The sequence below is a fragment of the Rattus norvegicus genome, chromosome 3 (assembly GCF_036323735.1).
Source record: "Rattus norvegicus strain BN/NHsdMcwi chromosome 3, GRCr8, whole genome shotgun sequence".
NCBI lineage: Eukaryota > Metazoa > Chordata > Mammalia > Rodentia > Muridae > Rattus > Rattus norvegicus.
Window position 1 is genome coordinate 165132401 of NC_086021.1, and position 24867 is coordinate 165157267.

The 24867-nt window shown below is 37.1% G+C and overlaps 1 protein-coding gene across 12 annotated transcripts in view; it reads right to left on the minus strand.

Moving 5' to 3' along the window:
- Rbm39 (RNA binding motif protein 39) overlaps positions 1-24053 on the minus strand; it is a 33367-nt gene extending 9314 nt beyond the window's left edge. For 2 of the 12 annotated variants that reach the window (XM_063284180.1, XM_006235332.5), the window contains exons 1-12: positions 23586-24053; positions 22891-22975; positions 21054-21103; positions 16581-16775; positions 12677-12742; positions 12526-12579; positions 10218-10335; positions 7288-7440; positions 5802-5939; positions 5584-5649; positions 1571-1775; positions 566-643 (exon numbers count right to left, since the gene is read on the minus strand). In XM_063284180.1, coding sequence (XP_063140250.1) covers positions 566-643; positions 1571-1775; positions 5584-5649; positions 5802-5939; positions 7288-7440; positions 10218-10335; positions 12526-12579; positions 12677-12742; positions 16581-16775; positions 21054-21103; positions 22891-22941 — 1174 coding nt within the window. In that variant the 5' untranslated portion in view covers positions 22942-22975; positions 23586-24053. Of the gene's footprint in view, positions 1-565; positions 644-1570; positions 1776-5583; positions 5650-5801; positions 5940-7287; positions 7441-10217; positions 10336-12525; positions 12580-12676; positions 12743-16580; positions 17922-20147; positions 20209-21053; positions 22976-23585 lie in introns of those variants that run through there. The other 10 variants (XM_008762356.4, XM_008762349.4, XM_006235331.5 and 7 more) reach the window with 9 other exon arrangements.
- Between the last annotated feature and the right edge of the window lie 814 nt (positions 24054-24867).

Below are 24867 nucleotides of genomic sequence, written 5' to 3' on the forward strand. Positions count from 1 at the left end.
ATCCTTTATAAATTGTATATAGTTCTGCTTATGACATGCATATCAAATAAAACCTTAGCTCACAGATTTATGGAAATTTGTGTTAAGACTTGTCTGCATATATGTTGGTGTATTGTGTGTGCTGGTGGCCTCCAGAGGTTGGACAAAGAAGACGTGCCAGTACTGGAGTTTAGATGGTTGTAAGCAGGGAAGTTCTAACTGGGGTTTCCCATTCCATTACATTTGTCAAAATTTTATAGCATAGAAACATAGAAAAAAAAAAGAGTAAGTACTTTTCTTTGTATTATTGGTAATGCAAACCTTAATTTTACCGAAAGCTTAGTGTTTTAAGTAACTATTAATAGTAACAATTAAACTACACTTGAGATGTTTCCATGGTCTCATAGGGCACTCAGGATATAATACAAATATATACTAAACCTACTCTTCTTTGCAATCATTAAGATGCTAGAAGTACTTAATGAATTGAATTCTCAGTTAGTCCTTTGAAATGCAAGAAATTTGGCATATTTTCGAATTAGATGAAAATACAATGATTTCAAATTAGAAAGGATTCAATTCCTACCTGCCACAGCACCAAATGCCAGAGAGCCACTCATTTGTAAAGCTTGTTGTGCTGCTGGTGGAATCTGCAAACCGGTACCTGCAAAGGAATAAATCTTCAAGTTATTATTACTACATTAAAAGAAGATGGTCAACGAAGTGGTGCCTGCAAAAATCGCTCTGTGGTAACAAACCATGCTACAACCGAGGATGATAACCTGTACCCTTTAGTACCCGTATGTAGTAGAAGGTTAAAACCTATTCCACCTCGGGGCTGGAGAGATGGCTCAGAGTTTAAGAGCAGTGACCACTCATGCAGAGATCCTGAGTTCAATTCCTGGCAACATGCTGACTCATAACAATTGATACTAAGATCTGGCGCCCTCTTGAGGCTGCCTGTACTCACATATGCAGGCAGAACACTGTACACATAATGAATAAATCTTTAAAAAAAAAAAAAAAAACAGACAAAAAACATATTTCCTTTAAGTGGTGCTAGGCTCTTGCCTAATCCATGATGTGTACATTAGTACATCCTCAAAATAAAAAAACATACCCACAAAATAAAGTTAATAACTTTTACAAAGTAAAAAAACTAGTATTGACATATGCCAAAATGAAAACAACATTAAGGGACTGGAGAGATGGGTCAGTGGTTAAGAGCACTGACTGCTCTTCCTGAGTTCAATTCCCAGCCAACCACATGGTAGCTCACAACCATCTTTTTTTTGTTTCTTTGTTTTTTTTTTTTTTTTTCAGGAGCTGAGGACCGAACCCAGGGCTAAATCCCCAACCCCGCTCACAATCATCTTTAAAGGGATCTTATACCCTCTTCTGGTATGCAGGCATGTACATAAGACAATAACAGTATACTCATATATAACACAAATCTTGAAGTAAAAAAACACATTAAAATTTCAATAAGAGACACTTGTAAAGATTACAACGTGCTCCTTCCATTTCACCACTATATGCTACCTTTCCTTTTCACCACTGTATGATAATTCAGTAACTATTGAAGACTTACCCTCTGCAAGTCTTGCCATCAACTGGAGACGACCTGTTGTTCCCAAGTCAATTCCAGTCCTTTCTAATTCATCACTGTCCAAAAATGAACTAGCGCTAGATGCATCAGTTCGTTCAGTAACATGACCAACTTTCATTGGTCTCCCTGCTAACTCGAATCCATTAAGCTGTTCCAAAGCCTTTTTGGCACATTCTGAGTCAGAAAACTAGAATAGACAACAGGAATATTAGCTGATTGATATACATTTATATCTCTACAAATAGATCTAATATATATTGAAAATATACAAAAAAATCTTAAAATTACAATACACACACACATATACATACACACACATAATTAGACCATAAATTCTGCCAATAAAGGTATAAGCTTAATGAGTTCTGAAACCTTTTAAATTTTTAGGCAACTTTCATTTGTAACTTTTGGCAAAGAACTACGTAGAACAAGCTGGCCTGGAGATAACACCTACCCCAGCATTCCAGTTCTGGGACTAAATGTGACATACCTAGAAGACTGACTGAATTTATAAGAGAATCTCAAGTGTCCAGACTGGAGAAAAAAATGTTCCTCCTAGAAATTCTAACATCACCAGCACACCCACTGAATGTAACAAAGTTATTTCTTCTTTCATATCTTTCTTTCCTTCAATCTCCAGGTTCATTTTCTCTGCCCTATATTCTTTTTTTTTTTAAGATTTTATTTATTCATCTTATATATGAGTACACTGTCACTGTCTTACACACCAGAAGAGGGCATTGGATCTCATTTCAGATGGTTGTGAGCCACCATGTGGTTGCTGGGATTTGAACTCATGACCTCTGGAAGAGCAGTCAGTGCTCTTAACAGCTGAGGAACTCTCCAGCCCTCTGCCCTATATTCTAAGACTATCACAGAAACTCTTCTGAATAAAATAAATCAGATTCTATTTTCTCAATCGATGATTCTTGTGGCCTCAAGAAATATTCCAATACCTTTCACTTCCCCAGAAAACTTGACAGTAATGGCACATACAGCTCAGTGTTTAAAAGAACTTGCTATTCTTTTCCAGGACTAGACAGTTCAATTCCAAACATCTACTCTACATTGCTTAAAATCACCTATGATTCCAACTCAAAGTCATCTTCTGCTCTCTTCTATCTCTCTAACCACCTGCATACACATGTTGTTATACACACTAATAAAAATAAATTTAAGAAAATAAATACAAATTTTGCAGAGCATCATAGCTCATGTCTTATAACATTTGGGAGGCAGAACTCTGAAATTATTTGCAGTCTGAGTAACATGATTCCATCTTGTTGCAGGAGTGGGGGTGGAAAAGTGTGGTGTCCTCCTATGTGATAAGATTAAAGGTGAGCATTGATATTAATGGTGAATGTGATATTGAACCAAATGTTCATGAATAAAAATGGGCATTACTAACTGGACTATGTTTCCCACAAATGCTGGACATTTATCATATTTTGAGATCCAGAAAAAGACAGATGTAGTCAAATATCATGGCCTGGGTTATGAATTCTAACAAATTCAAGAAGATATGGTATTCAAAGCCATATATAATGCAAAATTAGCTAAACCAGTCAAATGTGGTAGGACTTGTCTTTAATCATAGCTTTTGCTATGCTAAAATCCTGTGTATCATTTAAGGGAAAGCTTAATATTTATAAGGAGTTCTAGAACTACTAATAGACCTTGGCCCACAATGACTAAGAAAGTAAATGAAAAGATCTTAGTTGAGATCCTGTCTCAGAAGAAAAAAAGAAAACTTTGTTTATTAGTAATAAGCAGTATAAACAAGTTTCTAGGCAAAAGACAAAAACAAAAAATTAACACATCAATGTTATTGGAAACAAACTAAAACTGTCCCCAAGTTAGCTTTCTTGTTGTTGTTGATTCCTGTGATTTCATTTATTCCATTCATCTTAATAACATCCAAGTATTCTTTTATGTGATGGGTCTGTAAGCACAGCTAAGGTAAATAATTGTTTGAACTTTTGCTTGGTTTTACTTAACTTCACTATACTGTGTATATTCTTTGCTCAATCAGAATAGGAACATTAACTTTTCTATGGTGTCCATGATTTTTACATACAACATGTCTGGACTGCCATCAACGTTCAGTCCCTGCGCCTGGACAACACTGTCAGAGAGGCTGTACCTCCTTTCCCCTCTTCTACAAAACTACTTTCCCAATTTGGTGGCACCTATAAGTAAGCTTGCCACCAAAGTCTTACCTAATGTATTTTTGGCCTTTAATCAATATACTTGGCAGGTAAGAGAAAGGCTGATCTGTGTGTGTTTAGAACCAACCTGATCTACAGAATGAGTTCAAGGACTACCAAGGCAACACAGAAAAACCCTGTCTTAGGGGCGAGGTGCATGGAAGAACACAGAACTTCCCTCCTTTCTTCAGGAACTTGGTAGAAATAACCACTAAAGAAACTCACTTACAACAACATTTTTGGATTGAAATTTTTGAATGACTTATTGATATATGAATATAAAATTATAATTCACTGATCAAAATACATACTATAAAATTTTAAGTACCTGCTCCAGACAGGTATGGTGCTATAAACCTTTAGACTAGGCAGTTGGGAGGCAGAGGCAGATAGATTTTTGCATTCCAGTCGGCATAAAAACTTCGGGCGTTCTTGGTGCCACAAGTAATTTAATAAATACATTACTTCACGGACTTTTAAAGGTTTAATTTATGGTAACATCATATATCTAAAAAACTGAAACTCTATATTTAAATTGTGTCCTGAAAATAGTAAGATGGAAAAACAGAAAAGGGAGCTGGGGGGTTGGGGATTTAGCTCAGCGGTAGAGCGCTTGCCTAGCGAGTGCAAGGCCCTGGGTTCGGTCCCCAGCTCCGGGGGAAAAAAAAAAAAAAAAAAAAAAAAAAGAGCACACTACTACTCTTCCAGAGGTCCTGAGTTCAATTCCCAGCAACCACATGGTGGCTCACAACCATCTGTAAAGAGATCCGATGCCCTCTTCTGGTGTGTCTGAAGACAGCCACAGTGTACTTATAATAAATGAATTAATCTTTTAAAAAAAAAAAAAACCAAACAGAAAAAGGTAATGGAAGTCACTCAGTGGTAGAGGAGTTTATGAGGGCAAACTAATTCATAATATCCAAGTACCTACACTTAGTAAACCACACCTATAATTTACAAAGATGATCATGGACTTGACAATAAGACAGAAATGCATGTTTTTTTTTTTTTGTTTTTGTTTTTTTTTTGGTTCTTTTTTTCGGAGCTGGGGACCGAACCCAGGGCCTTGCGCTTCCTAGGCAAGCGCTCTACCACTGAGCTAAATCCCCAACCCCAGAAATGCATGTTTTAACCATGCTTCATGTAGTAGCTTATGCTTAGATCTAGGACTGGCTGCTAAAGTTAAGTAAGATCACAGTCTTGGATGGTTAGACTCATAGGTAAGAATGTGTCTAAGAAAACTGGCATGGTAGTTTGTGACTTTAATCCTAGCACTGAGAAGGCAGAAATGTCATCTAAGTCTGATGCCAGCCTAGCCTACATAAAAAGTTATAGCCACAGTTAAAAAGAAAAACAGGACTGGAGAAATAGCTCAGAGGTTAAGAGCACTGATTGTTCTTCCAAGAGGCCCGGAGTTCAAATTCCAGAAACAAGGTGGCTCACAACCATCTATAATAGAATCTGATGCCCTCTTCTGGTTTGTCTGAAGGCAGGTACAGTGTACTCATATAAATAAACTAAAACTAAAAAAGAAAAGATTTATAAACTGAGAAACAATGACACAAAAGAACTCCATATCCACGTGGATGTGACATGGCTAGACTATGAACACCAGCACTGATATGCACATATCAAACATACAGTACACAGAGAAAACGACAAGTTAAAAAGAAATGTGGCCATGTTAACAAATCACTTGAAAACATTAATTCCTCACTTCCAACTAACTATCCATATCCATAAACCAAACACAAAACTTGTTAGGTGTTACAGAAGACAACTACTTACGGTAATGAATCCATATCCCTTAGATCGACCGGTTTCACTATCCATCATGAGCTGAATACTTTCAATCTAGAATTTAAAGACATAAATTACACAAATTTACTCCTTGAGATTGTTTTGAAAAAACCTAGAAAAATCTACGCACACCCAACTCTAAAGAGATTATAACCATGCTTTACATACTTATCTCTGTGTCGGGGTGGAGAAAGTATTAAACTTACCCTTCCAAAAGGTTCAAAGATTCCCCGAAGCATATCTTCAGTTATGTTAAAGTGTAATGATCCCACATAGAGCCTCATAGGTCCAGCACTTCCCTTTTGTAAATTGTTCGCCATTGCAGCAGCTCTGTTTTTTTCTGCCTATAAACAATTAAAACCCGTGTCAAAACACTAAGACATCCCAAATCAATTTAGAGTAATCACTGCAAACAGACAAGACTTTAGAAAACATTCGGACAAGAGAAAAGTGAAACAGAATTATGGACAGAATGGTATTTTCTGGTCAAACAGAATGTTCAGAGGAAGGATAGTGGTAATAGTTACACCATTTAGTAAATGTCATTAACAGCACTAAATGGCATTGACAGAGCTGTATGAATGTTATGTAAACATCACAACATAAAGATATTTATGTCCTGACCTTAAATTTTATACACAATAGCTGATGTATTTATTTTACCATTTTAATAAAGTTTAAAGTGTACATGTATAGTTATTTACAAAATTATATTCTTAATATCATAAAGGAAATTAATATAAAGAAGAGTATGCCACCAAAAAAAAATTACAGACAAAATTTAGACTATTCACTGAGTATTTGTAAATTCATTCAGTACTAACAGGCATAGCCAAGCCTTGGTTGACTTACAAGCCAGTTTTAATTACATAATAAGGGGATTAAAAAATCATATACATAAAACAATGACCTAACTAAATCATTGCTACTTTTTTCTCTATTAAGATTGTCATGAAGCTGGAGAGATGGCTTAGTGGTTAAGATCACTGCTCTTCCAGAGGTCCTGAATTCAATTCCCACCAACCACATGATGGCTCACAACCACCTGTAATGGGATCTGATGCCCTCTTCTGGTGTGTCTGAAGACAGCTACAGGGTACTTACATACATAAACATACACATAGTATTAAAAAGGGGGAAGGGGACTGTTATGAGCCTGGAGCCATGTTGCACAGGTTAAGAGTGTTATCTGGCTCCCATCACTTCTGAACTCCATTCCCAGCAACTTAGTGGTGGCTCACAACACATTTATAATTGGGTCTTTTAGCCTCAACTTGCATGAAGGTGTACATGTAGAGCACGTGTATACCTAAATCCACCTGTAATGAGATCTGATGCCCTCTTCTGGTGTGTCTGAAGACAGTATAGTGTATTCATATAAATAAAAATTAATAATAATAAAAAAAACTGTTTGGATTTTTTCTCCATGTCTATTTGTGAACAATATTTATTTCTGTTGTGAGAAGTCAAAAAGAGATGGGTCCAAATTGCTATTCAGTCAGATATTTACTATGCACTGACCACAAATTATCTACATGATTTACAATGATGTAAACAACAGAATCACTGATTTGCCTTTTGTCAAAAAACGTTCTCCAAATCAATTTAACTATTTATCTCTCAGATTGATGATCTGCTGCAAATTGATGGCAAGCTTCCTGCATTGTCCTCCTAAGTGCTAAAGCAAGTTACCTGTGATGCCTGGACTATGATTGGCACTCCTAAAACTCGTTGACCAGTTAATCCAATTGCTAGAGGCACTGAACTGACATCAACAAACTCCACATAGGCGATTCCTTTGGAACGTCTTGAATTTCTATCAGAAATCATTCTCACATCTCGAACCTAAAATGAAAAGAAATGTCATTACGATTCTGTAGTCAATAATCCAATACAAACTATTCACATCATTTCTTCAACATGTAACAGAATTTGTTTTAATCAGAAATATTTTCTCAATATATGTCCCTGTGGCTTAAACTTCATTGTCTAGACCAGACTGGCCTTAAATTCACATAAATCTGTAAATCTCTGGGCTCAAGAGATTCAAGAACTGAATTTCAGAACCTGAGTTATGGTGGTGGCAAAGTTTTAATAAAGCACAAGGAGGCAAAAGTGGAACTAAGTTAAGTTACAGCCCAGCCTGCACCATACACTGAGGCTCGATAATCAGTAATAGATGTGGATGGTAGTGTATTCCTTTACTCCTAAGCACAGTCCAAGAGCCAACTTCCAGGACAGTCATGAATACTCAAGATAAACCCTGCTTATAAAAAAACAAAACCACTTAGTAATTAAGACAGGGATGTCATGGATTGGGGATTTAGCTCAGTGGTAGTGCACTTGCCTAGCAAGCGCAAGGCCCTGGGTTCAGTACTCAGCTACAAAAAAAAAAAAAAAAAAAGACAGGAATGTCAGGGGCTGGAGAGATAGCTCAGCGGTTAAGAGCACTGACTGTTCTTCCAGAGGCCCTCAGTTCAATTCCCAGCAACCACATCATGGCTCACAACCATCTGCAATGGGATCAAATGCCCTCTTCTGGTGTGTCTGAAGACAGCTGCAGTATACTCATAATTAAAAAAAATAAGGGGTTGGGGATTTAGCTCAGTGGTAGAGAGCTTGCCTAGCAAACGCAAGGCCCTGGGTTCGGTCCCCAGCTCCTAAAAGAAGAAAAAGGAAAAAATAAATAAATAAATAAATCTATCTTAATAAAAATAAAGGGGGGGCTGAAGAGAGATGGCTCAGCGGTTAAGCGACCCCCAGAGCAAGCTGGCTGGTGAGATTTGCTTTACTCAAGCAATGGATTTGAAAAAGAAATTAAGGGGGCTGGAGAGACGGCTCATCGGTTAAGAGCACAGACTGCTCTTTCAGAGGCCCTGAGTTCAATTCCCAGCAACCACATGGTGGCTCACAACCATCTGTAAAGAGACCCGATGCCCTCTTCTGGTGTGTCTGAAGACAGCTGCAGTGTACTTATATATAATAAATGAATAAATCTTAAAAAAAAAAAAAAAAGACAGGGATGTCAGTATTTAACCCCATGTTATGTTCTACTAGAATTATATTAGTCACTTGAGTCTTACTCCTAAAAAAATAACCGAGATAAATTATTGGATTGACTTTGGGGAAAGTAATAAAATTGTGTGTTAGGGCTTTAGCTGTTGAATCCCCTCATCATGAACTATAATAATGAAAATCTGTTCAGCCTATGATTAAGTTCTTTAATACAAAATAATTAGGAATGATGTTATGACAGGTTGTCATGTAACTCTAAACCTCAAGCAGCACACATCTAAGAAGCCACTACATCCAGGATATCCCTAGTGTTCTCACCTTCATACATACAAAATTTTCATTTCAATACATCAAATATAATCACAACTCAAACCATGAAGGACCAATTATTTTTATATGACACATAAGGAACATGACCTGTACAGAGAATAACCTAAGGCAACACAGTGGGTAAGCAATAGAGTAAGCTTGCAAAAACCACACGCCCAGAGATTGCAGACTTTCCTAACTATGGTAAGTCTTACAAATTTAAGTGACTTCTTACTCTTGTTTCCCTTTTTTTTATTAACGTTCTTTTATGGTTATCATTTTGTTTTCCTGAGACAGAATTTCCTGTGTGCTCCTGACTGTCCTCGAATTCGCTGTGTAGATCTGCCTGTCTCTACATCCTGAAACGCTAGTCAAAGACTGCCTTGCTTCCTTCTATTAAATGTGCAAAACAGTATATTGCCACTATCCTGGATTATACTCCAAAATTTGAAGGCTAAGTTCTTATTGCTAATGGTACAAGCTTATTGGGAAAAAAAAAAAGAGGACTTGGAGGAATTCAGCTGCAACTAACTCGGAAACTTCTTCCCAGAGGTTCCTCGTAGTAAATGAAGTAAAAGCTAGATGACCATGACCAGAAGTAAAAATAGAAAATGCACTCACACAACTGGTAGCGCTTGCCTAGCAAGCGCAAGGCCCTGGGTTCGGTCCCCAGCTCCGGGGGAAAAAAATCAACACTGGTGAAAACAAAAGGCATACCTGATAACCTAGTTTTCTATTACTAAGTGGTCAACCCTAAAACGATACACTAAGATCAATAAATGAACTCATCTGATTATATTTCTATTTATGAGTATGAGAAGAAATTAAAGGGATGTAAAGTAAGGATTTTTACCTGTAACCCTATTGTGTTAAATATACACAGTATTTGTTTTATTTTATTTTATTTTATTTTTGGTTCTTTTTTTTTCGTAGCTGGGGACGGAACCCAGGGCCTTGCGCTTCCTAGGTAAGCGTTCTACCACTGAGCTAAATCCCCATCCCCTTGTTTTATTTTTTGGACAGGTTTTCTCTGTGTAGCCTCCAATGTCTTAGAACTTACCTTTGACCCAGGCTGGCCTCAAACTTAGAGATCAACCTGCTTCTGCCTCCTTAGAGCTGTGGTTAAAGGCTTCCACGAGCACTGCCTAATTTTGTGAACACAAGTCTATGTAGCCTTGAAGTCAGTGATATACCATATTATGGGATTTAATATGTGTGCCACTACACCAAAACTAATAACAGTTACTGGAAACCACCTCTACTAACCAACTTGTAGTCTTTGAATTTTGATCAGTTACCTTTCCTACTGTAGAGAAAAATTCTTCCAAATCTCTTGGTCGAATTCTTGCTGCCAGCTGCATGCAGAAAACTGTCCTTGCATCCCTTTCCTCAGGAGTGAGATTATCAATAGGTTCCCTAAACAAAAGAAAAGCCATAAAATTATCTTTTCAACATTTTTAAATTCGACACAGGAATTAATGTATCATGGTTATCCTAAAACTCCGTGTTGTTTTGTTTAGTTTTCTAAGACTGTTTCACTGTTAACCCTGGCTGTACCTCTCTTACCAGGCAAGCATCAAACTCTGAGGTCCTCGTACCTCAACCCAAGTGCTGCAAAAGTCACCTGCAACCACAACCCAGATGAAACTTTTTAAACCAAGAAGATATGGTATGTATACACACACAAAAATACATTTATTTAGGTGGCATTTCTCTAGTTTATTCCTGAAGGTATACAAATGTACTCAATGATTCATAGCCCAGAAGATCAGCACCCTCAAAATATGAATTAGAGACTGTGAACTGCCATGTAACTGCTAAAAATTGAACTTAGGCTTTTTGCAACAGTCAAGTGCTCATAATCCACAAGTCATCTCTATAGCCCTTATATTGACCTTTTCATTCTGTTTCTACTTCTCAGGTTGTGAGATCATAGACCTGCATTACTCTATGTAGTTGTAGGCATTAAACTTGAACTTTAAACCAGTAAGGCAAGCACTTTTACATCAGTGTAACACATCTTAATCAAATTTGTGCACTTCTGGGGATTGAGGGCCAGACTGCACATATTAGGCAAACGATCTACACTGAAGTTTGTCTCCGGTAATTTTTAATGTATACACTTTAGTGACAATGTAAACAAGGGGCTAGAAAGATGAGTCAGCATTTAAGGGTATCTGTGCCATGCAGAGGCTATGCTCTATTCCCAGCATGCATACTGTGAATCACTACTCCAGGTCCAGAGTATCTGTCTTCTGATCTCCAGAAACCATCAGGCACATAGTGCATATACTACATACATTATAGGGAGAACAGGAAGTGAATAATATTTCTGCTAGGCACACTATTCAGGATACCAGGATACAAACAACTGTAAATCACCAAAGCAGTTGTTCTCCATATTAAACAGTCAATCCATTGAAAGACAAATTCCAGGAGTTTACAAAGTCTTCATAATGGAATAACCAACCTACTCCCCCAAAAAAATCCAGAAAAGAAAATATGAAACTAAACTTGAAAACTTCAAACAAGCAATGTGAGAATGAAGCACACAAAAAGAATAGTTCTTGGGATTCCATAATTGGCGTTATTTCAATAACTAAAACTAATACACAGAACATGGGAATTTAGTTCTGTAGAAGAGCATCTACTTACCTATGTCTAAGTCCGATTTTAATCAAATCTAATAGTTTTATGATTAGAATATATCCAGAAACAAGTTCAACAACTAAAGAACTGGCTGCTCTTTCCAAAGACCAGGAGTTCAGATCCCAGCACCCTAATGCTGCTCAGAATTATAGGTCAAACCAGTTCCAGTACATCTAACCCTTTTTATGGCCTTAGAGGGTACCAGGGAGAATATTCTGCAAAAGTATTACTGGAAACAAATATGCACATGAAATAGTGTTTTAAAAAAATATGAGGGCATGGTAGCAAAGGCAAGTGGAATTGAAAGTCTGGGCCACATGGAATGTTCTACGTTATCTATGATTTAGAGGGATACCCTGCCCTAAAAAAGAATAAATTTAGTGGGCTGAAGAGATGGCTCAGTGGTAAAGAACACTGAATGCTCTTCCAGATGTTCTGAGTTCCATTCCCAGCAACATGGTGGCTCACAACCATCTATAATAGGATCTGTTGTTTTCTTCCAGTGTGCATGAAGACAGGGACAGTGTACTCGCATTTATAAATGTTTTAAAAAAGTAATGAAAATAAAATTAAAATATCCTACAAAAGTTCAACCAATTAGTGAAGCATGAAAACAGATGACAAAATGTGCTCTGAAGCAAAATTATGCATTATACAGTTGGAAACTTACTGAGGAATTAATTTCAGAAACTTTCATAAACAGATATGACCAGTGAATTATCTAAGATATGTAAGAAGAAATGTACTTTTTCATGAAACAGTACCAAGTAGTAAAACTTGTGATGATTGTTTTATTTTGAGAGTATTACAAGTGTTCCTACTTAATACTTCCATATGAAATGAAGACTATTTAAAATGATCAGGATAACTGCCATTAGAAACCTCTTTGGGTAATAGAGAGGGGAACAAAAAAAAAAAAAAAAACCCTGAAAACAAGCAAAAAGAGCCAAGAGTTACCTCACAGGGCTCTTGTCTTTCCTGAATGGACTTTTGCTTCGGGAACGTCTTCTGCTGCAAGGTTAAAAAGTTTGACATATTACCCAAACAGGTACAATCACATTAGTTCTTTGAAATACAATTTAAACAATTCAGAAGTATGTTTAAAAACCTTAATTTGATGCTATGAGGCAACCCAATCTTTCCTCGGATGGCACTGTTAAATTTTGGTCCGGAGCTAAAAAGAAAACACAAAATCACACTAGTTACAGGTTTAGGGTGTGTGGCTAAAATCAAGTTCATGGGCTCACCAACAAGTGTAACTCTGTTTAGACTGCTTTTCTACATCAATTATATAGAGGAAACAACAGAACTTAGAAGAATCATGACTTTATCCCAGACCTGCAGTCCTTGTTTTTTGTATCCTGGACCAGGTTCAAGGTGCCAAGAATAAGTTACAGCCTCAAAACCTTTTTGAGGATTAAAAAAAAAAGCAATCCATCATATCTATTTTCAATCATGTAATTATAAACATGAGTCTTTTAACATACAAATAGAATGAAAGCAATTGCCTCCGTCCTCTCATCCCAACATAAGATTCGTATGAAATTCTTTAAAAGGTGTGCACTTAACTAACATGTACAGACTCATACGTTGTTATTCACAAACTTTTAACAGGGTTCTCATGAAAAACAGACAAGTCTTTAACTCACTATGGAGCAAAGAATGACCTTGAACTCTTGTTCCTCCTGTCTCAAAGTGGAATTCCAGTGTTGAATTACAGGCCTGAGACCCCTTACTGATATTTTCCTTCTTGTCTCTTACTCTCTCTCTCCTCCCCCTTCTCAAGGAAGGGTACAGACCTGGCTGTACTGGAACTCATTATAGACCCAGAGTGAGAGTCCACCTGACCATGCCTTCTGAATACCATGATTAAAGGTGTTTGCTACCACAACCACGCAGTGCTTTTGTCATAGGTTGTCACTATCTTCCTAGCTGGCCTGGAACTCACAAAGATCCTGTATGACTAGTGCTGGAATCAAATGTGCCACCTTGCCCAGCTTCCATGTACTAATTCTTAAAAAGAATTACAACATTCATGGTATTGTTTATTGTAGAAGATATTATTCAAAGACTACTTTCAGTTCTGGAATATACCTGATCCATAGCCTGACAGCAATACTGTAAAACATAATAAAAGATGGGTTTTCACAGTAAATCATTATACAAATATATTTTTGTACTTTTTTAAAGATAAAGCTTACTTAACGGGTCATAAGGTATATGTTCCATAGTTTTCACTAATAGTCATTAAAGAGGACTGGCTCCATAGGTAAGAGCACTGGTTGCTCTTCCAGAGGTCCTGAGTTCAATTCCCAAAAACCACATGGTGGCTCTTGTTCTTCAATAATAGGATTCGATGACCTTCTGTCATACAGGAACACATGAAATTGAACACTCATATACATAGATAAAACAATCAGAAAAAAAATGCTTTAAAAAATTATAGTAGGGCTGGAGAGATGGCTCAGTGGTTAAGAGCACTGACTGCTCTTCCAGAGGTCCTGAGTTCAATTCCCAGCAACCACATGGTGGCTCACAACCATCTGTAATGGGATCTGATACCCTCTTCGGGTGTGTTTAAGACAGCTACAGTGTACACGTATAAATAAAATAAATCTTAAAAAAAAATTATAGTAAGGAACAGACTATGAGGGTGCTTTAGGCTCAGTAAAATGAAGTCAAAAGACTGGCTATATACATTTAGTTTCAAAAAAAATTTCAATTTAAAATCAAAGTTACTTCAAATAAAACTCTATTGTCCCTTCTAACTACCTTAAAAAGAAAAAAATGGTTTTTTTTTTTAAAAAGTGTACATGTGCCTGACTTTGCTTACAATTCACTTTGTATTTCAATGTGGTCTGGAACTTAGCAGTGATCCTCTTACTTTGCCTTACTAATCCATAATAGTAAGAGAATTAATGGACATTTAAGTATATATAAATATAATTTGACAAGTTATTTTCCCTTCTGTTATGCATAATACAGAAAAGTACTTTGGAGACAGGGTGTAACCACGTACTCAGGCCCGCCTTGAATTAACAAAGGTCTGCCTCTGCCAGTTTCGCTGTATTTATCCTTTGGTTATAAAACCATCTAGCTAATAATCACCTCTAAGTTCAATTCAAATCAAAACAATAAATATTTAAATCCAGTCAGACTTAAACAAAAACAGCTGCTCAAAAATAGTATTCTGATTTTTAATGCTATCTGTTGGCTATTTAGTTCACCCCTGTAAGAAAATTTATAATCCTTAACAATGTAAATCTTGAGGAAATCAACAAAACAAAAATTCTAATATAAAATTCAAAATTAAAACAGTATCATAGGGGTTGGAGATTTAGCTGAGAGGTATTAAGTGCAAGACCCTGGTCCTCAGCTCTGGGGTAGGAGGTGGGACTAGGAGGAATATTATCATGGTGGTATTATCAGCATGTGATGTCTATTACATAAGCTACTAACATTAACATAAACACAAATGCAGAGGGGCATCCAGACTCACATACATATTATAAATATATGCTCCAGAAGCCAAACTCAAATACCTTCAAATAATACCAGTATCTAGGGGCTGGTAGGATGGCTCAGTGGTTAAGAGCACTGACTGCTTTTCCAGAGGTCCTGAGTTCAAATCCCAGAACCACATGGTGGCTCACAACCATCTCTAATGAGGTCTGATGCCCTCTTCTGGTATGTCTGAAATCACAATGGTGTACTTATATACATTAAATTAAAAAAAAAGTATTTGATGAATATTTTGTTGACAACCACTTTTTAATATTAGTTTATGTCTAACTTTATTCCTTTTTTTTTTCTTTTTTTCGGAGATGGGGATCGAACCCAGGGCCTTGCGCTTGCTAGGTAAGTGCTCTACCACTGAGCTAAATCCCCAACACCCTAACTTTATTCTTTAACAAAAGCTCAGATGCTGATTCATTCAGTCGACCATCTTTAAATTCAATTCTGACTACTTAACTCTTATAAACATACCAGTTAAGGGAAATAAAGCTTTCATGATATCTCCAAGTTCAGTTCACAGTACCCACATATGCAGAAGCTCATAAATGCCTAGTTTAACTCCACCAGCCCTAAGGAGGGTGAGTCCAATGCTTTTGGCCCAAGCTGAAATCAATACTAAGTGGCACCTGGCACCATGCAAGCATACTTTAAAAGTGGTTTTAAAAGGTGTGTTTAATAAAGAATTAAGGACTTATTTAAACATCAAGGGAGAATTGTGCTTGTTTTAACCCTTGCATAGAAATGGATTTCTTTCCCAATGCTGTTAATACAGGTTAAAAATTTTTTTTTTTTGTTTTTGGTTTTTCAAGACAGTTTCTTTGTGTGAATCTGGCTCTCCTTGAACTTATAGATCTTAGTGGCTCTGGCTTTTGAGTTCTGGAACTAAATGCACGAGCCACCATATTCCTGGCCAGGTTCATTTTATGTAACACCTGTAATGAATTAATTCTACATTTGTTTAAATGCATATAAATTCCAGTAACTTCATCTGTAAACAAATCACTTCCAATTTACTCTAAAACCATACATAGGAGTAATAAGCCTAAAAATTGATAAAAGAATTCTAGCTAGCTAAAGCTACACACAAGATTTTCTTGTAATTAATTCATCTACCTGTACTTTACAGTTCATAAACTTTAGGTTTTTCTCTATCAATCACTGGAGTGCTTTGTTTTTCTGGGGTAGTTTTTGGTTCTTTTTTTCGGAGCTGGGAACCGAACCCAGGGCCTTGCGCTTCCTAGGCAAGCGCTCTACCACTGAGCGAACCCTGAGTGCTTTGTTTTTAATTTGGACTGTTATACAATTTCTAGCTTGTGAAGAAAAAAGTCTGCTAAGTTTGGTAGACTGTGTATTTTATATATGAGTCCACATACTGTTTTTTTTTCCTTACTACCTTCAATGTCCTTAGCCTTAATTAAGGATTTATTTATTCCTATTCCTCCAGTTAAATTGCTATCTAAACACATTTAACAACAGTCCTAATAACAATTACATACTAGGGACTTCTGTAGCGGCCTCGGAATCTTCTATCTCGACTTCGTGAGCGGCTTCGTCTCCTTTCTTTGCTTCTACTTCGTTTCCTCTCTCGACTTTTGCTCTTTTTCCTTTCTCTATCTCTACTTCGTTTCCGTTCTTTACTTTTGCTTCTTTTTCTCTCATGACTACGGCTTCTGCTCTTGCTTTTTTTTCTCCTAAGTGGGGAAAAAAGTACCATTACATGCTGATTTAATACTAACCAACATACACTTCCTTCTACGGTCAGAATGTCTATTCTTTTGTTAAATTATTTTTACCACTGTACAATGGTATAAAAATCATACTTTAGGGTAACAACTCCTAAGCATGGGTCTTAACACCCAGTCTTTAATGTTAACTGAAGATAGTTAAAAGAATTGAGAGACAGTAGTAAGAGGAAGTATTTGCAATGATCTCCTGAGGCAGCTACAGCTTGAAAGAAGAAACAGGACTTGCTTGCTGGTAAGTAGAAAACCAAGCCTGAACTTTAAAAAATTCAAGTTTAACTGCCATTCACATTAATAGACCAACTATTATTATGGTAATCTATAGGCTATAGATTAAGTTAGTTACAGCATGTTCACAATCAAGAAATAGTAATTGTCACATAAATTTTTTCCATCGACAATTTAGTTTAAGTCAATTTTGATACAGTATACATGTAAGCATGTTTTATACTTTTCAAAACACAATAAACATATCATTTTGCTTTTCATGGGCAAAATTACAAGAAATACAAGATCCTAACAATCCAATAAAATTCACTTTCACAACCCGAGATTTTATTGTAACCACTTAAAGCTATAATGAAATAGAAAATGCCATTTTTTTGCTTGTTTATGTAAGCCTGTGGGACGCAATTAAAGCAATTTAACCTTCCTTGGAAAGTAAAAAAAAAGCCAGTCAGTTATCTTTCCACTCATCTCTGGGTTCCTCACAATATTTCATCCACTGATTTAACAATTAAACCTTGAAATCTGTACCTCCCTCATCACCCAAATTAGAGGTGCCTTCAGATATTTCAATGTAAATTGAAAGACATTTCAAACTAAGTTTACTCCACCAAAATGTCCGTTTGTAAGTGGTTTGAGATCTGAACATTTTGACAACTCTACATCATTAGGAAAATTAATGAGCTATTTAATTTGTACCAAAGCAAAGTTAGCACAAGAACAACTGAGGTGTGCCTCAGAGAACCTGTAAGCAGGTCATCTTAGAGTGCATTGAAAATAGAAAATGAAGACACCCACCTTCTGGAATCTTGAAACCCACACTCCAATCACAAGGAGATGTAGAGCTTTCCAAGGAGGCAGAAACTTTGTCTAAAATTTCAAGATAATCCACCTGACTGTCAGAAATATGCTAGGTAGCACATGACAGAAAATTAGGCTACACTCATTATTTATTTAGTAGTCAAAGCAACTCCAATGCTCAGGAAGGGTAACAATTCACATTCCAACTTTGATGTTTCAAACCCTGACACTACTTCTTAGGACTAAAGAATTCTGAGATGGCTAAAACCGTAAGTCCTACCTATTATTAACTCAAAATTAGGGGATATGGCTAAAATTAATTCCATTCCCCACGGGGGGAAAAAAAGGACATTTAAGTTTTGCTCTGCTCAAAGATGCTCAATAGCAGAGTCCATCTGCCTATTTACCTCTCATATGCCCCATATCTTATTCCTCCAAAAGTTAAAAAAAAAAAACAAACAAAACAAACCAGCTAATAATTTTAACTCAACGTCTTGCTAGACTTTTCATAGGCAAATGCCCACCCACATCTGAAGGCAACCCAAAATAGGTAAATAGACAACATACTTCAAATATCAGAAAATACAATCTTCCATATAAAAGCCTAGACAAGACTGTTACAAGAAACCAAAGAACTTCTCTAGAACAAATTCCAGCATTAGAAAACATTTTTCAACTAAAGAAATGGTCATAAATTCCATCCTAATAGTCAAATCCTGTTACAACTTAAATGGGACTTTCCCAAGTCTTTAGTGGCAGTGGAATTTTGTACTGAACATCATTGAAGTAAATGGTCCACTGGGCCTTTGGACTTTTTGGTTATATGGCCTCTGCTGTAAAGGTGTTTTGCTATAACTGGATTTGACCTCTTCCATGTAAGAAGATCTAAATTTTAAATGCAAAGTATTCTGGAAAATAAGAAAAAAAATAGAAAAGTCATTTATTCCAAAATTTGATAATCGACACCACAGTAGCCAATATATTTTAACTGTGCCATTTCCCTGTTATCCTTTTCTGATTCTTTAAAGACTTAACAAAATGCAGTTTGACTTGAGACTGCAAATCTGGTTAAGGTAACAAATACTTCCATGAGGGGTAACCTCAGATACTTAAGAGTGCATTAGAGGCCTTGACAAACTCAGTGTTAGAAATTTTAAACCTCTTCAGAAAATAGGCTAAAGGTCTTTCCATTAAACTTTGATCCCTTTACTACTGGGATACAGTACAGTGTGTTACAGTCACGACTAGTTTCTTATTTATATACTTAGCTGACTTTGTTCAAATGTAGTTTCCTATTCTTATTATCTTACCAGCAATAGTTATCTCCACATTCAATGGCTTTTAACCAATAGTTTTCACATGAACTACACAAAAATGACATCTACCTTAGGTTAATATAAATTACCTTAAGCAAGAGCAGATATTTCTTTTGTTTCATCTACCCAGAGTTAAGTTTTCTTCTATATTATGTTCATTACTTTTAATGACATGTTCCTTTAAATCATCAGAGTAAAAACTGATTAAATTAAGCAATCACCTAATTTAAAGCAGCAGTAACTAAAGTCAGAAATATTTTGAGCATTGTAAAGATATTAGAATGTAGGAAAGCTCTGCATAAAACACTATTATATTAAATTACCCAACTTACTCTACACCACAACACTATTTCATTGAGCACTAATGCTCTAATTCCTCATGAAAGCTTGGTGATCTTAATGAGTTTAGATACAGCATTAAGAGTACAATCTGAAGATATTAGTGGGAACAAGTGATGTTAGAAAATACTGCAGAATTTGCATTCAAGTTTATCCTCAGCCTTTTCAACTTTTCTAGGTCACTAGTCACTAAAGTGAATAATTTTTAAAAACTGGTAGATACCTATTCCTGGGTTTTCTTTTGGCTATGAAACTGAAACTTTAGGAAATTCAATGCATAAAAGGTTAAAAATGTATGCTATGAACCCTGTCAACTATTTCCCATATCCTCTTTGGATTACTAAGAAACTACTAGTGATTCCCAACTAGATTTGCACAAGGAAAAAAATTTCCATAAATCAGACCTTTCTTTTCTCTTAACATCATTTTTAAACACATGATCTAAGAAATCCAGCTGGAATTTATGATCACCTTGGCTTATTTGAAGTGAGAGAATCATAAGCCTGAACCACAACACCCAATCCAAATTTTAAAAATTAATTCCTTATCACATTAAGATTATAAAACCTTGGCTAAGCAAAACCTTTAAGTAATCCACAAACAATTTTCTCATCTATTTTATGAAATTATAACAACCTACCTAACAAAGTTGTTGTGAGGATGATTGAGGTAGTTATTATGAAGCACTTTGAGCTCTTAGGAGGAAAAGAGCCAAAAAGAATTAAATAAGTGGCTATTTTATCATTGTTTCTCATTAAGTATTATGTGGTCATGATATGACAAAATGTTTTAGTATGGCATTATAAACATAGGCTAGATCATCTTGATGCACATAGCATGACCATTATCATGTGAAGAATTACTAATCTTGGAGCTGAATAGTAATTTCACAACAGCTGATAGGCTCCAATCTTGTAAATTGGATCCTGTTTAAACTGTTAATATTCCTTTTTGTATACTGTATTGTGTTGAGTCTGTAGCATGAAGTTCTTATTTCAACTTAGTCATCTAAAATATATTAAATATTCTTAATGGTCTCCTTGGATACTCTAGAGATAAAAAGGCCCAAAAAAGAAAAAAAAAAAATCCCATCAATACCTATTAAGTATTCTTTTGTTACTATCAAAAGGGCTTTTAAGCAGCAAGAAACAGAAACTCATAGCTGGTTCCTTTAGTGAAAAAGTAAAAGAAGGTAAACAGTAATTTCCATGGCCTTGGTACTATTTTTTCTATAACACCTTCTAATTCAATGATTCTTCTCATCACATCTCCAAAAATTAAGCCAAAGTTATCACATTTAAAACATAAGAACTCAAGAAAATCATGGAAGATTAGAGGGCAAAGTGTCCAGAAGGTCTTTGAAGCCATATCCTGAAGTCTATATACCACAACGCCCACGGCTTTATATCCTGAAGAACTTTCTCATCTCAAATGTTATGAGCAGTTTTCTAAGAGACGAAGAAAACCATAGTTTGATGCTTTAGCCACAAGAACAGATTTCCACAAAGTTAGTTCCCACCCCCCCAGGTTCCTTAATCAAACTTACTTTTTGCTACGTTCTTCATGGCCGTTAGCACTGTTCAACTTGTTCTCATCCTAAGCAAGGTTGATAGAAGAACATCATGAGGACGAAGTGGTAACATTTCAAGTTGTCAAAGGGTAAAGGGAATAGGAATAAGAAAATACAAGACAATTTTAAAACTAATCACTTATTTAGTTTAACATGGAAGGCTATAAAAAAATTTAGAAGGTATACGTTTAACCACTTTGTTGCTAATAATTAAGTCATCAAGAAACAAAAATTAAAATCTTTCCACATTTAACATATTATATTTTACTTTCTTACATTGTTTAGATATTAAATAAGTCATCCAGAATTACAATGTTGAAGTGGTTAAAGATTTCTATGAAACATGAAGTCATTTTGAGTTTTGTTCCGTGTGCTATTGTCCCTTTTGTCGGTACCATGGCTCTATTTCTGCCTAAGCCCCAAGTGGCCATGCTAGCAGCCAGCCACTATCGATTTCCTGTGACCGATGCCATTCCTGAGATCTTCGCCCATTTCCGTTGGAGGGTTGGGACTGTAAGAGCTTGATGCCACCTCTGTCACACATCTCGCCCTGAAGCAAACAGGGATTCACACTGCTTTAGTAATGTTGACTCCCAAGAACCCAAGAAAAGTTAATTAATAATCCACCAGTTCCAGCCTAAACATTTCCTACTTCCATACCTGTTTACATGGAATTATATCCAAGTTAAACTAAGACAAGAAACATTAAAACAGAAAGTATGGCTTCAAGAGTCTAGCATTACAAAATTAGACTATTTAAAGCTATCAGAATTCATCCAAAAGGCACCACATGGTCGTGCTACACTCCAAGACAAATGTATTATTTTTAAACGGTTTAAGCGCAAGGTTGATTTCAGTTTGAATACATCACCAATATAGGATATCTAAGTTACAAGGCTTAAGGTCTGTGACACCAGTGACAATGCATGCATGCACACTGCTATTTTCACCACCAACTGGTCAAAGAATGAAGAGTGCTTACTTTTACTGTCATACCGAAATGGGTCATATTGTATTACTAGCCAAAATACTGCCTTTCTAGTTTAGTGTGAAAAACTATGGCAGGGCCTAATTAAAAACAAAATGCTATGGAGAGCAGTAAAACAGTCATCAAGTGACTCTGAGCTGTGATACTGTCTCTTGCCTTTCCTTTTTTTTTTTTCTTTTCTTCTTTTCTTTTTCTGTTTTTTTTTCTTTAATTTCTATTCAGGGATCCAAGAATCTTAGTAATTATTAACTGAAAAGCAGATCAATACCTGCCTGTTTTAAGGTTTACTATCACCAGCCTTATATCTATTTATATAAAGTATAATTTTAAATCTCACCCATTTCTTCTTTCAAGACTCATAAGATTTTCTTGCCAGAGACTGGTTATATTTTATTATTCTTGGACCCCTGCAATTTTCCCAAACCACTGCATTCACCTTTTTGCTATACCAAACTGGAGCTGGTAATTCTTAGTTGAGTCATTTTACCTAGGGGACCACGGTACAGCGATAAGTCACTCAATTACTACCTTATGATTGACAGTTCACACTGGAATCAAAGGTGAATTCATGGGAGTAGAGGTGAGATATCGTTAGGCAAGTCTACAAAGAGAGATAGATGGGCATTTATTCATCACGCTGAAGTGAAACTACTGCACAATATTATTACATCAATAGCATATATTTACTTTTGTAAGTTACACGTAATGCATCTCTGATAAGATAATCAAGAGGGCTCCGGGAAGGTTAGTTTACATTTCAGCAGTAGTTTCGTGAATAATGCTAAATTAAGAAATATATTGAAGCTCACTAGCATGTTTTCTCACCTTCTTGTAAGGGGCCTCAAGCATTGCTTCAATATCAATATCGTCTGCCATTTTCTCTACTCGCCTAAAGAAGAACAAGACAGTCCTGTAAGTAAACAACCTGCAATTACGACCAAAATAAAATGTCTCCTTGACCTACAATACTCAAAGCTTGAGAAAAATCCTTTAAAAGCCCCAGTGACTAAAATTGTGCGATGCACACTCCACAAACTTCATTTGGTAAGTAAATGATTTAATGTATCTTTCATCTAACATAGGAGCAGAACTCAATGTCCGATTTTAAAAACCCGCCCAGGATGCCCTAAAACCAAACCTGAGAATATGAACCAGAGCGCTTCCCTTCACACAAAACCCGCGCTGCCATTTTAGCGGCAGAGGGAAACTCCCTCTGCTGGGAGGGGTTGTGTACCAAGGTAGCGTTCGACAGGCGCCATGTTGGGAGGTCGCGACCAGCCCCGGCCTCGAAAAGGACAGATCTTTATCTGCCCGAGAACCCACGGAGGTCCCTGACACTACCAAAATCTCCACAGTGACTTTGCCAGAATTGAAGGGCACAGCCAGGGAGAAGTGACCGACCTTGCCGAAAGGGCCCCCTCCCCCTCTGCGCACCTATAAAAGCCGCTAAAGCCTCGGCATCCCGGACCTCCCAACCTAAGGAAGGCTGACCACTACTAGCAGTCCGCGACGCCCTATACCTGTGCGGATTTTCGCGCGCCTGTGCTCGAATCGGGAAGTCGGCTGCCGCCGCCGCCGCTGCTGTTGCTACTGTTAAGTCACTAGGCCCAGGCCGCGGTACCGCCCAACCCGAATATCGGGCCCCGAGGGCGTCTAGGCCCAAACGAATCTAAAAGAAACAATGGGATTAAAGGAGCCCGCGACGGAGAGCAGGGCAGCGGCTTCGGCAGCTCAGGATCCACCCCTGCGACAGCGTCGGCTAGCTCCCTGAAATGGCGGCCGCTGCTCCTCCGTATTCACATTCACCAACACATACACACACACAAACACCCGGGGTCTCCCGGAGCCTCAGCACGGGCTCTCGCGAGAAACTGCCCGGTGTTCTAGACTGGAGAGCACGAAATATCGCGAGATCTCACTACGGCTCCGGCGACTATGGCCCAATCTCGTGCAATGATTGCGCCACAGATGATCCCATTCTCCCTTCCCCAATTCGGAAAGGCTTCTCGGACTCCCCCTCCAGATATGCACCAAATCTCGCGAGGCTACGCTGTCTCCAGGGCAAAGACAGTTGGTGCACTGACTGTCAATCTTTGGAAGAATTCCTTGCTGAGTGGATCTTTGCTGTCATCCCGGCTGGGTGTGAAGGTTTCCCCTCTCACAGCCGACCGCCCCCCACCCCTGACACCGGTCCTCCCACACATATGGCTGTCAAGGTCGCCATAAGGCAACCTATTAGAATACATATGGCTGTAGGGTAAGACATTCGTGTCCAAATTCACCGACGGTGAAAACTCATGCTTACAAGAATGAGATGTACACAAGCGAAGGGGAATAAAAAGTACGATTTTCTTGTCATTTGGTGTCACCAGTCGGATGTGGTCTCGATGGTTAAGCTTCTAAACACCCTTGGAAACCAGAGGCTGGGTGGGAAGAAACTGCAGTTTGTAGCTTTCTAACCCCTGAATTTAGTCGGGCTATGTGTCGGAGTTATTTGTTACTTTAAAGGTATCCTCGCTTTTCCCTAGGATTTTGACTGTCTACGTGTAAATTCACTGTTTCGTTTATTTTTTATTGGATTTTTCTTTTGTTTGCTTTTTATGTATTTGGGAGTGGTTCATACTGTGACAGAGAAGCTGAGTGATCATTGGAAGATTTTTTTTCCCTTTCACGTAATAGAAAAAGTTTTGAAATAAAATGAAATATCAAACCAGTCTTGAAACCTATCTGCAGCTTAATAATTGAGGGTATTAAAGATTCAAAATGTCACACCTTGGTTAGTGTAGCTGCTCCAACACTGTA